The following is a 13,963-nucleotide window of genomic DNA, read 5'->3' as shown; positions in this document are numbered from 1 at the left end:
TATACAATGTTCAGAAAGTAGACAGGAAGAAATATTAAAATAAAACTGGCCCCTATTCTATATTAAAGGGTCCTGACTGTATTACTTGTCTGCCTGTCTTCATTCATTATTTATCTCACACCCATTAAGAGAAACTTTTTTTTAAATTTTTTTAAATGTTTTTATTTATTTTTGAGACACAAAGCGCTCACTTCGGCAGCACATATATTTTTGAGACACAGACAGAACATGAGCAGGGGAGCGGCAGAGGGAGACACAGAATGTGAAGCAGGCTCCAGGCTCTGAGCTGTCAGCACAGAGCCCGACTCGGGGCTTGAACTCATGGAGTGTGAGATCATGACCTGAGCTGAAGTCGGACACTTAACTGACTGAGCCACCCAGGCACCTCAAGAGAGACTCTTCTAAGTGCTTAGCCTCTATCCGCAAAAAACAAACAAAAAACAACAACAACAAAAAACCTCTGCCCTCATGCAGCTTATATTCTAGTGCCCTTGGCTTCACTTTGAGAATGGTGAGTGTGGGACATAACAGTAATTTGTTTTTGCAACTCTGCAATAAATCTGACCATAAATATCATAATTTCTGCTATAAATGTGTGGGAATTGAAAGTACACAGAAAAATTTAAATACTGTAGTCTTTGTGAGCACTATGGGCATAATAAACCCATAAAAATTCTTTCTTCTAAGAATCAATGACCAACAAACAACTAAAATGATTCCATCTGAAATAATGAGGGTCTGCCTTCTATCGGCAGTTTGGTCCTTGTGAATACCTACTTCTATTTATTTCTGAATACTCACTTAGCAAGGTAACTACTTACTCAAACCTCAAGAGGTTTTAACAATCAAGTAACAACTCAAAATTCACTATCATTCATAATTAGCGAATGCTCTAGATTTTTTAAAAAACAAAACTAAAGAGATAACCCTAGTCAACTGATAACATTTTTTAAAAAGTAAAAAAATAGCATACAAAGTCATTTCTAGCCAACTAGCTAGTTCAGGCTGTTCAGACATACACTGTCCAATATGGTAGCCACTAGCCACAGGTGACTATCGAGCACTTGAAACGTGCCAAACCCAAAGTGAAATTAGTTTCAGTAAATAACATACACACTGAAGAAAAACAATAGAAAATATTTCAACAATTTTTAAATATTGACTACATAATAAGATGATACCATTTGGGGGAAAATGAGTTAAAACATTATTAAATTCTTCTTTTACTTTTTTAATGTAAAAAAAAAACCTTTTTTTACTTTTTTCAATATCAAAAAATATGTGGCTCAGATTCTATTTGTTTTAAACAGCACTGGTTTAATAGACTTCTAAACCTGCACACAGTGATACATGCAATATCTGTTGGAGCTATACTTAGAATTTCATACTTATTCACTTCTCAGTTCACACTCTTCAGCCTATCTCCTATATCAAAATACCAAACATATCAAATATTTTTATATCAAAATATGAAACTTTCAGAGTCTGATGTGAAATTGTTTAGCAGAGACTAACAAATATTTGAGTGACCATATGCGCAGGGCATTCAATCCATAAAGTAACTTGTTCTGCTATCCTTCAACAGCCAAAGGTACATATAGTCTGTATCTAGCTAATAAGCACTCTGCTCCTACAGTATGCCTGGCACCATGCTAGATGCTTTACTCTCACTGACCCATAAAATCCTCACAACTACCCTATGTAGTAGATTCTATTTAAAGAAGAAATTGAGAGGCACCTTGGTGGCTCAGTTGCTTAAGCATCCAACTCTTGATTTCAGCTCAAGTCATGATCTCACAATTCAGGAAATCAAGCCCCACATCAGGCCCTGCACTGCCAGTGTGGAGCCCACTTGGGATTTTCTCTCTCTGCCCCTCCACTGCTCGAGTGCTCTCTCTCAAAAATAAATAAATAAGCTTAAAAAATAATAATAAAATAATGAATAAATTGAAGCACAAAGAGGTTAAATAACTTGCCAAAGTCCCACAGCCTGTGGAAGTAGGATTCCAACCAAGCAGGCTCTAACCAAAACCACCACACATTTCCCCTAAAAAAAGGACTACACAAGGGGTGCCTAGCTGAAAGTTGGAAGAGCCTGCAACTCTTGATCTCGAAGTTGTGAGTTTGGGCCCCACGTTGGGTACAGAGATTACTAAATAAATACATAAAACTTAAAGAAAAAAAAAAAAGAAAGACTACACAATACACAAGACTGAGTCATTATCTTATAGGATTGGGGTCTAGTTGTGTGTACGTACCCATTACGAAAAGACTAGAATAGATGGGGCTTAATGCATTGCTTCCTACTCTCATTCCACCCTTCTCAATGGCAGGTTAAAGTTGATCTTGATCTTGCTAAAGGTTTACACTATGCTCCCTTTTCCAGAATTTCTAGGCCCTATCCTATTCCACTGGTCCAATTCCTATGTCCTTCAGGCTTCATTTCAGATACCATCTCCATGCAAGCCTACTCAGATTCCCCCATGATTTAGGCTGGTCACCTCTCCTCCCTATGTTCATCCCTTTGTAGCACTTCCCACGCTCTGTTGTGACTGCTCAAGGGGTCTACCCTGTTCACCACTTATAGTACCTAAAACCGTGCCTGGCATCAGGTGCTCAATAAATATTTGCTGAACTATCTAACCATGTGACCCACCCAGTTACAGCTAAAAGTGGTGGCATATTAAAAGCACACTTAGTGGTAGGAAGTGCTAATCCACAAGCAGAAAACAAGTTCTAAATTTCAGGGAATTTATGACAGGTCAAGAGAATAGTATGATACACATCCAATAATGATTGCAATGTCTCCCACCCATCCCGAAAAAAGGAAGAGTAAAATTAAAAATCTATTTAAAATTATCATTTGCCCAACTTAATTTCAGTATAATTTCATATGAATTAAGTAGCTAACAAAAATTTTGTCATAAATCCAAATCAACCATTCCAATAATGCTGTAAACTGAAATCAGCTTAATTTTGCAATTCCCAGAGTTCAGAGAAGGCTGCAGTTGCTTTTTAAAATCTCTCAAATATAAAACTAGTTACATGTATAACTGGGTTTCACTGCACTGCCCCAATGCTGAGCGCTGGGTTCCAAATGACAGGGGCAACCATGTATCCTTTAAGATACTTACTGCGTGTGGTTGGGGGGGGGGGGGGCATTTTTCGCATACAATTCATTTAACACAAGTCGTCTTAATGCCACTAAATTTTCTAACCAGAATCCAAAGGAATTTTCCCAGAGTCTTCCCTTTTTTTTTTTTTTTTTCCAAAACCAGAAACCAACTAAAAAGGTCAACCTTTAGTTCTTACTTCCACACTAAGTAATTCTGAAACATAAGGTGAAAGTACATTAGAAGTTCTACGGCTAGGACTGGCCAAACGTTTTCCCGGAAATTCTAGCGTAAAGTCTAACAGAAGGGAGAACTTCATTCTTTCGGGTTTGAGGACAGAAACTGATCATCTCCCTTAGATTACTGTTTCTGTTGATGTCTGGAAAAGCACTGTGAGGCAAACATGCCACTGAGTCCCACCCCAAGCACTAAGAGCCTCCGATTGTTTGACACATCAATGGATTAGTCAACGCGGGGGAACTCACTTTTCCCCTCTAATTTGCTTTAATTATTCCTCACACAAACCCTCAAGTTTACTCTAAGTTATGACCATATAGAATCTTCTCTTTGCCCTGAAGTATAAATTCAGACCTTTACCAAATGACCTACGGCTTCAATCCCAACCACTAAAATAAATCCCTTACAAGTATCGTGCATCTAGTAACGCCACACAAATATGGAAAAAGCCAGTGCAGTCGCTTAAAGAAACAGCATTCTGGAACGTGGTTAATGCTGCATATTTTGCATCAGAGGCACTGAACAGAGTAGGAGACTTGAAAGCAAAAGACCGGATGGAAAGCAGAAGACCCCGCCCCAGTAAGCTCGATGTCGATTCAAACAGTAACTTAGGTCTGTCGCTTGGAATCGGAATCACTGAAACAAAGGCGTTTATTACGGGAAGCAAGATGTCTGGAGTAACAGAAACGGTCTGCAGCTACCCAGACCGTACACCATCTTCCCACAGGTCTTACCTATGGTGGAAATAAAGGTGGTATTGAAGGCATCATCCGAAAAACGAAAAAGGACGCAGGTCTTCCCCACTCCCGAGTCTCCGATCAGGAGCAGCTTGAAAAGCAGGTCGTACGTCTTCTTCGCCATTGGGAGGAGCGGCTCAGGCTCTCGCCGCCGGCGGCCCCAAGGGATCGGTCCCTCTCACTACAGCCAACTCCTCGCTCGGGCGTTCTCAGGCCGGAGGACCGGGGAAGCGTGGGAAAAACGAGGGCTCGAGAGGGCGCGGGCGACCTGCGAACGGCCTCGTCGAGGAAGCCCCCCGACGGTGGCGGCGTCCGGTGCCTCCGAGGGCGGCGACCGCGGCTCCGCAGCCTCTCCCAGCCGCTCCGCCCGGTTCCGGGGAGTCGGTCGGGACAAAATGGCCTCCCCTCCCCCCTCAGGGCTGCTCGGCCGGGACGCTCCCACGGGCGAGCAAGCAAGCTCTGCCGTCGAGGGAGTGCGGCGGACGTGAGGACAGTCTCCCTCCCAAGCAGAAACTCCGCGCCAGGACGCGGCGGTGGCAGTGGAGGACCCCGAGCCGACGAGCTCAGCTACATAGCCACAGGAAGCCGAGCCGCCCCGGCCAGAGCCACCTTTTCCCCGTGCCCTCTCACGCCGGCGTGCGCGCTGCCTGAGACGCACGCAAGGACGTACGCCCGCCCTTCCCTCGCGCCCTAGCCCTGCGGATCGCCTCTGCGCACGCGCGCCGGAGCGTGTAGGGGCACGCGGGGGCGGGGAGTGGTGCGCCGGCTCTCAGAGCCTCTGTCTGAGGCCGGACGGAGAAGAGAGAAGGGAGGGGCGAGAGAGGGCGAGGCCGCGGGCGCGCTCCCTGCGGCTGCCTGATAGGGTGCGCCGCGTTAAGAGTACGCCCCGCGGGGAGGCGCTGCCTGGTGACTGCGCAGGCGCTGCACGCTGGAGTAGCCCCTTGACACCCTGTTTCCTCTCGGGGCAGCCTCCCCGGCCGCGCTGAGGATGCCCCCGGTTGTGTGTGTCGCGTGTGTCGAGCTGAGGGGCTTGGCGCAGCAACAGTCCTTGATGGCCGTGAGTTCCTGTGTAGCTGTAGTTCGTAAACGCCAGAAAAAGTGGCGCCCTGGGTCATTAATAGGCTCTTTGCTAAGATGAGACGCATCCTGGAGTGCCCTCCCTGGTGGCTAATGGTAACAGGAGAAGCATTAGAGCTACATACTGGTTTACTTCAGGAGCAAAAGTTGACGTTCCAGAGAACAGGAGTCTGAAATGGAAAAACTGGCCGGGCTGCTCAGGTTGGAATGATGTAATCCGCCTTCCAGGGCGAGGGGAGAAGGACTGAAGAACACCTGGGTGCAGGGAGAAGTCGAAGCTTCGGTGCTGTGCACTACGCCCAGGACCCGCTCCAGGCCTTGCCGTCCTTTTGGAATGCCCGAGAGCCCAGCAGCGCCATACAGAGGCAGCAGGGTTGGTCCCTGCAGCCAAAAGCTAACCACCGGTGTCCAAAATTGAAGGACAGTGAAGCCAACCCCAACCCGACGCTGCCTCTTCCTTGCCCTTCCTTTTCCTGTGCCTTACACCCTTTCTTCCCTATTAGTCTTTATCCTTTCCTGTTCCTCTTTTTCCTTTCTGTCGTTTAAAGAGTCACGCCCCTGCCCTGCCATTCTCAATGTGCTTCATCGCTGCCAAGCACACCCAGGATGTGGTGGTAGGGTAGTTGAACCTGGTGGGCTAGTTCAAACTTCTACAAGAGGAAACCCTGAGACATCTGGAAACAGGGTTTGAGAGAGAAGTAAAAACTACATTTTTACATCCGCCACCACCCCCAAAACGTTTGTGCATTTAATACGTAATTAAAATTGTTCTTCGAGGCCGTTAGGGTAATCGTATTTCAACCTTCCATTTTTTAAAGACTTGGCTTGCATTTTTCCTTCCCAACCACCCCTGAAGCTTCACTACTGAAAATGCTTCTCTTCTCTGATACATCTCGCTCTTCAGTTTGTTTCTGTGATTGCTCTTGTCACTTAAACCTTATCCTCTATGGATCATTCTTTCTATAGTTGGGAATGTCTTATGATAATGCCAACAATTCTAATATAGGCTGGCCATGCAAATCACAAAATGAGCTATGATCAGTGCTTCACAGGTTTGTCGTCCATTAAGAGGCATTACATTGAGCACCCCGGAGTGTTAGCGTGATTCTCCCTTTCAAATAAGTTTAACTCAAGCCCCAGTGTTGTAAAGCATTTCTTAAATGTTATTATTTCTAAATGTAGAAAGCCCAATTAATTCCATGACATAAAATTTGGGAATAAGGGCAGTTACATATAAAAAATAAATTGGGGCGCCTGTGTGGCTCAGTCGGTTGAGCATCCAACTCTTGATCTCTGCTCAGGTCTTGATCTCTGGGTCATGGGATCCACCCCCGCATCAGCCTTGTGCTGACAGCACAGAGCCTGCTTGGAATTCTCGCTCTTCTTCTCTCTGTATCTCTGCCCCCCTCCAAATAAACTTGAAAAAAAATTTTTTTTAATTGAAAAATAAATTTAGAAACTTCATGTTTTATCCTAGCTCTTTCTTTTTTTACTGTTTATTTGGTTTGAGTGAGAGCTGGAGCACGCAAGTGGGAGAGGGGCAGAGAGAGGGAAAGAGAGAATCCCAAGCAGGCTCCTCAAAGATAGCGGAGAGTCTGACATGGGGCTTGAACCCACAAACCATGAAATCACAACCTGAGCCAAAATCAAAAGCTAGATGCTTAACTGGCTGAGTCACCCAGGCACCCCTATCCCGGGTGTTTGGAGCAGTTACAGCACGTGGATCCTTTTCTCCATGGGCTCCATATTCTGAAACCTTAGGAATGAACTGCACTTATTAACAAATTGTATTTATTATTGGGTCTGGATCATAGAATTTTAGAGCTTTCATATCTTTTACATCATAATTCAACTCCTGTGTGTAATTTACAGATAAGTCTAAGGCTTAGAGAGGTTAGAGACTTGCCAGAGGTCACACATTAGTGGCAGAGCCAGCACTATATGCAAGGGGACAGGGAAGAAGACCTCTACAGGACATCACATTGTATGGAGGTGGGAATTGGGAGGCTCAGCCAGTTCTCGATGTTCGGCTTCCCCAAAGTTAATTAATAGTTTTGCTGAAGTAAGACCTAAGCATCAAGCTACATTGCCACGGAAGATGGCTGGAATGATCAAGGCATGAAAGGCCTCTGACTTTAGGGGGAAAAAAAGAATAAAATGGGGTCTATGTAGGCCTAAAAGGAAAACATAGTGTTACGAAGTAATATTTGATAAATCCTAAAACTTAGTGAAAGAAAATGCCAATTTAGTTAGTACTAGCTTAGGATTTATGCCCTTAAAAATTTTTCTCTGTAAATCTGGCCCAAATATTTGCAAAGCCAAGAAAGAAAATAGATATATTTATATGCTCATATTATTAGTTAAGGTATTATTTCTATATCTTTCTAGAGAACACGCAGCTGACCAAAGTCATGTTTCCAGTCCTCTGCTTCAACTTTTAGGACCTGCCTTTAAAGCTTATAGGAAATTCCTACCTTGGTGCCCGCCCCCCCCCCCATTTGTGCTCCCTCTCCCTCTCTCTCAAAAATAAATAAACATTTAAATTAAAAAAAAAAAAAAAAAAAGGAACATTCTACCTTGGGGCGCCTAGCTGGCTGGGTCCAAAGAGCATGTGATTCTTTTTTTTTAAATTTTTTTTTTTTCAACGTTTTTTATTTATTTTTGGGACAGAGAGAGACATAGCATGAACGGGGGAGGGGCAGAGAGAGAGGGAGACACAGAACCGGAAACAGGCTCCAGGCTCCGAGCCATCAGCCCAGAGCCTGACGCGGGGCTCGAACTCACAGACCGCGAGATCGTGACCTGGCTGAAGTCGGACGCTTAACCGACTGCGCCACCCAGGCGCCCCAAGAGCATGTGATTCTTGATCTTTGAGTCTTGAGTTCGAGCCCCATGTTGGGGGTAGAGATCACAGACAGACAGACACAAACAAACAAACTTTAAAAAAATTCCTGCCTCAGAAGATCATTATTATGCCTCAGGATCATCATTATTCCTCTTCCTGCATGTATCTTCCATCCTCTGTACCTGATTTCTTCCTCTGATTTCTCCGCCCCTTGCTCTCTCTATCCTTAAAAATGGAGTTATTCCCGTGAATGGCAGTCCCACTGCTATGTTGTCACCTGGCCATAAAAGCTACCACTCCAATCTCAGGGATTTTGCCTAGTGCCTACCTCCTGCGTTCACTCTCCCAGCCTTCAGCAGAGATTTCCATGAGGAAGGGCTTTGGTAGGCATCCCTGATTGCTGAGAGGCTGCAACCATTCTTCTCTCCATCACCTGCCAATATTCTGCTCTGCCTACATATCTTGACTTAGTCCTACCTCTTGTTAGAGAATGATTGCCCCATGAGCCTTCCCCATCCCATTGGATGTGTTTGTCCTAAGCTTCTCCGGGGATACCTCATTTCTGAAATGCCGGACTACTCAGCTGGCACTTAATGGCAAGCCCTAGCCAACGAGCTTTATCTCCTATCCCAGCTTCCTCACATTAGTCTCCAGACAAACTGAACTAGTCGCTTTTTTCTGCAATTACTATGCATCTTCTTGACTTCATGCTGAGTTTCACGTGGTTCTCTCCATGTGAAATGCATCCCCCGCTCCCCCCACCTCTATCCCTTCAGCCTTCAGCTTAAATATCCTCGCCATGGCCTGTCTTCTGCAACACTCTTGCTGGAAGGAATTTGTTTCTCTTTTGTAATACATATTTATCTTTAGAAACTTAGAACCTGCAGATAAACAAAACAAAAATTTTTAATTATTAAAAATTCTACTCCCAGGATTACCTGGCTGACTCAGAGAGCACGTGACTCTTGATCTTGGGGCTGCGAATTTGAGCTCCATGTTGGACACAGAGCACACTTAAAAAAAAATCTACCCCCAGAGATAACCCCTATTAGTATTTTGATGAATAACCATGTAAATATTCTTCCCGTAGCTCTTTATTTAGACACTTCTTACACATTTTCCACATTTATAAAGATATTTGTGTACATATTTTATCCAATTGGAGTCTCCTTAAGAGCTTGTGACTATTATATTCATGACTTTGCAAAGAGTCTTCAACATATCAGAAAGTCAAAACATGTTTATTGAAGAGAAAATAAAATGAAAGTCACCAGTTCGCTTTTTTCCCTAGAAAACAATACTAATTTGGAGAAATTCTCAGTGTCAAAAAAAAAAAACAACTGAAAACTCAAAAGAGAGGGCGCCTGGGTGGCTCAGTCAGTTAAAGATCTGACTCTCGATTTCGGCTCAGGTCATGACCTCAGAGTTCCTGAGTTTGAGCCCCACGTTGGGCTCTGTGCTGACAGCAAGGAGCCTGCTTGGAATTCTCGGTCTCCCTCTCTCTCTGACTCTCTCCAACTCACGTGCATGTGCTCTCTCTCTTAAACATTTTACTTTACCTTTTTTAACGTTTATTTATTTTTGAGAGAGACAGAGTGCAAGCCGGGGAGGGGCAGAGAGAGAGGGAGACACAGAATCCAAAGCAGGTCCAGGCTTTGAGCTGTCAGCACAGAGCCCGACGTGGGGCTCAAACCCACAAACTTCGAGTTCATGACCTGAGCCAAAGTCAGACGCTTAACCAACTGTGCTACTCAGGCGCCCCAATAAATATTTCTTTTTGATAGAGCGTGCACAAGTGAGCGAGGAGCAGAGAAAGAGAGAGAGAATCCCAAGAGGGGAAGAGAGAGGGAGAAAGGGAGAGAAGCAGGGCTAGAAGCAGGGCTCCTGTTCACCTGAAGCGGGGCTGGTGCTCACCCAAAGCGGGGCTCTAGCTCACCCGATGTGCGACTCAAACTCACAAACCATGAGATCATGACCTGAGCTGAAGTCAAGATGCTTCACAACTGAGCCACCCAGGCGCCCAAATAAATAAACATTTTTTTAAAAATAGAAATATAAAAATAAATAAAAGTGATTATGGATCCAGTAGGAACCCTCACCAATCTACAGGTTGTATATTTACATATAAAAATGTAAATATGTAAATTAACCATTTGTTCATGTCTTAAAGAAAAAAGAATCATCCAAGGCAAAGGATAATTATTTTCTAATAATTGGCCATTCAACTAGGCATTAAAGTAATAACTGCTCAATTCGCACTACTTAAAAAATGAGAGCAGCAAAACACAAACATAGTAGTTATCTTTTAACATAAAGATATACAGAGTAAACTCCTGGGTGCATCAATGCAAAATGGGCTACAAGGCACACATGAGCCATCACAGGAACTGGAATTTTTACAGCAGCAAAAGTCAGAGCGCTGAAGAGCAAAGAAGGCTTTAGGTAAATTGAGAGAGAGAGAAGAGGGTAGAGCATAAGGTATGGCAACTTGACCTGCATGAGACGGTTGGAAAAAATCACAGAAGCACCAAAAGTAAGAAGAGAACAGAGAGAGAAAAAGTCACTTTCCAGAGGCAGAACCAGGGGAGGCGAATGCTTTAACCCTTTTCCAAGCCAAGAAATTTGAAGCTACACTTGTGACTTACAAATTTATAGACTCATGGCATGACGTGATGGAGTCACAGTGATCTGATCCTGAAGCCCTGGTCCATCTCACTTAGCTGGGTCATTTTTTTTTTTTTTTTTTAATGTTTATTTATTTTTGAAGGAGAGAGAGACAGAGTGTGAGTGGGGGAGGGGCAGAGAGAGAGGGAGACACAGAATCGGAAGCAGGCTCCGGGCTCTGAGCTGTCCACACAGAGCCTGATGGGGGGCTCGAACCCACGAACTGTGAGATCATGACCTGAGCCGAAGTCGGACGCTCAACCGACTGAGCCACCCAGGCGCCTAGCTGGGTCATTTTAAGCAATTACTAATCAAACTGAACTTCAGTTTCTTCATCTGGAAAGTAAGGTTACCAGGAGCTACCAAATCAAGTGATTGTGAAGATTAAAATAATCCATGTAAAGACCCTGGCAGTGGGGCTAGCAGTCCCTTAAACGTCGATTCTCCTCCCCTGGTAAGATGTAAACCATCTAAGGAACTGCTGCTGTGTCTCCTGTAATACCTAACCCAGAGTCTTACATGTACCAGGGGCTCAATACATGTAAATTCAATTGAATCACATCTGCATTAGAGGAAATCTTGGAAGGCATCTCAACTAATTCCCTGCTCCATGCAGAAATGCCCTAGCCAACCAGTGGTCTGTCCAGTCGTTGAGCACCACCAGTTAGCTTGCTGATGCCAATAGGACTGATTACAGCGCTTGGTATTTCATAATTTATTTTGAGAGAGTATGAGCAGGGGAAGGGCGGATAGAGAAGGGGACAGAGGCTCTGAAGCGGGCACTGCACTGATAGCAGCGAGCCTGATGTGGGGCTCCAACTCACAAACCGTGAGATCATGACCTGAGCTGAAGTTGGATGCTCAACAGACTGAGCCACCCAGGTGCCCCCAGTGCTTGGTATTTCCGACAGAAAAGTGTTCCACACACTGAGTCTAAGTGTGCTTCCCTGTAACATCACCTATTTGTCCTAACTCTGTGCTCCGGAGCAACACAGAGGGAACTTTCCCTCACATTCAGATGACAGCTCTTCAACTATTTGAAGATAACATTGGTATTTTCCTCTAAGCTGCTCCAAGCTAACTCTCTTCATATAAGATGACTCTCAGATAACTATCAGCACTACCATTTTGGTTTGCATATGTCCCTCCAGTGGAATGTGGCACCCATAATTGAGCATTATTAGAGTTAAGGACATGGCCCTGTGGAAACGCCCAGATCAGGCTACCACTAACAGGTTATAGAAATAAGGGCCAATTGGGATACTCCCTAAGACTGAGGTGATTTGGTACCTGATTGAGAAGAAACTACCTTCCAGATCAACCTTGCCTTGTAACCATTCTTTTGTTTTTAATTATTTATTTATTTATTTATTTATTTATTTATTTTTTATTGAGAGAGAAACAGAGAGACAGAGTGTGAGCAGGGAGGGTCAGAGAGAGAGAGAGAGAGAGGGAGACACAGTATCCAAAGCAGGCTCCAGGCTCTGAACTGTCAGCACAGAGCCCGATGCGGGGCTTGAACTCACGAACTGCGAGATCATGACCCAAGCCAAAGTTGGACACTTAACCAACTGAGCCACCCAGGCGCCTCATAACCGTTAAGTTACTAAACTTTTCAAAAAATTTAGATAAAAAAATCACCTCTTACATACACAAATTGAAAATAAACAAAGGAGGGAAATGACGATTCACAGGAGTGTAAGAATGTATGAAGAGTTGTTTAAATTCACTCGTAATCAGAGAAATTCAAATTAAAACAAGATAGTATTGGGGCGCCTGGGTGTCTCAGTAGGTTAAGCGTCCGACTTCAGCTCAGGTCACCATCTCGCGTCCGTGAGTTTGAGCCCTGCATCGGGCTCTGGGCTGATAGCCCAGAGCCTGGATCCTGCTTCCGATTCTGTGTCTCCCTCTCTCTCTGCCCCTCCCCCATTCATGCTCTGTCTCTCTCTCTGTCTCAAAAATAAATAAACGTTAAAAAAAATAATAATAAAAAAAGAAAAAAAAAGAAAGAAAGAAAAAAAATTAAAAAAAAAACAAACAAGATAGTATTTTCTGCCCATCAGAATGACAAAAAATTAAAAAGACGGATAATACCAAGTGTTGGTGAGGATAGGGCGGGACAAGAACTCTTGTCGTTAGCTAGTGGGAATGCAATCTGGCCCAGCCATTCTGGAAAGCAATGAGGCAGTATTTAATAAACGTTGTACATGCCTATGACCCCACAATACCACTCCTGGGTGTGTCCGTGAGAAATCCTCACATAGGTTCATCACGGCTTTGTTTGTGACAGCTATTGTTGGAATCAATCTAAGCATCTGTTACCGGGGTGGAGTAAATAAACTGTGAAGGATGCACATTGAGGTAGTCCGGATCACAAAGGGTTAGCTTGGTTTGAAAGCTGGCTAATATGACAACTCAGACCCAAGGCTACGTTGTTATCACTTCAGTTCGCTGATAAACTAGAAAACAAGTAAAACAAAGAACAATGCCTTCCTAGTTCCTCCCAGAAACATGCCCAAATTCTGGTGATCAGTGCAGGCCATTTAGAGGGAGAAAGACGGATCTAATGAGTTCAGAGTCGGGACTAAGTTTTTATAGGATTAGGTTTGGTGAGGGACTGGGTCAGCATTCAAGGACCTATAATCTACCATGTAAGAAAATTCTTTGTTGTACTATTGGGCCAGCCGCAGGCCTGTCCATGGCCTACCCCACATGCTATAAAATACTGTATAGCAATATTAAGCTAGTAACTAGCTGCACATTCAGCAATTAGAACAAAGGAAACAGAAAATGATTTATAGTACAATGCCATTTGTGTAAATTAAAAACATACAAAACTATATTACATGAGGTTTCACACATATTTAATAATGTACATCAAATACATTACAGAGGGAACCTGGAAAGGTAAGGCAATGACAGAGGAAGAGGGGAAAAATATGAAATGAAATAAAATGGGAGGAACCTTGCACAGATTAGAAATGTCAGGGGTGCCTGGCTCAGTCAGTTAAGCATCCAGCTTCGGCTCAGGTCATGATCTCACAGTTCGTGAGTTCAAGCGCCACATCAGGTTCTCTACTGACAGTGGATCCTCTCTCTCTCTCTCTCTCTCTCAATCTCACAAAAATAAACATTTAAAAATACATTAAAAGTTTTCAGTGTGTAAATAAATGAGGAAAGTGACTCAGTGCTTTGCCTCCCAGATCTAAATTTTTTTTTAATTTTTTTTTAACGTTTATTTATTTTTGAGACAGAGAGAGACAGAGCATGAACAGGGGAGGGGCAGAGAG

The 13,963-nt window shown here is 43.9% G+C and overlaps 1 protein-coding gene across 1 annotated transcript in view; it reads right to left on the bottom strand.

Moving 5' to 3' along the window:
• RAB10 (RAB10, member RAS oncogene family) overlaps nt 1-4,737 on the bottom strand; it is an 80,858-nt gene extending 76,121 nt beyond the window's left edge. The window contains exon 1 of the mRNA XM_058682773.1: nt 4,085-4,737. Within this exon, the coding sequence (XP_058538756.1) occupies nt 4,085-4,211 (127 nt within the window). The 5' untranslated portion in view covers nt 4,212-4,737. The remainder of the gene's footprint in view (nt 1-4,084) is intronic.
• Nucleotides 4,738-13,963: the final 9,226 nt, after the last annotated feature.

The sequence above is a fragment of the Neofelis nebulosa genome, chromosome 9 (genome assembly GCF_028018385.1).
Source record: "Neofelis nebulosa isolate mNeoNeb1 chromosome 9, mNeoNeb1.pri, whole genome shotgun sequence".
Taxonomy (NCBI): Eukaryota; Metazoa; Chordata; class Mammalia; order Carnivora; family Felidae; genus Neofelis; species Neofelis nebulosa.
The sequence above is the reverse complement of the archived record's forward strand: the minus strand, read 5'-3'. Positions and strand labels throughout refer to the sequence as shown.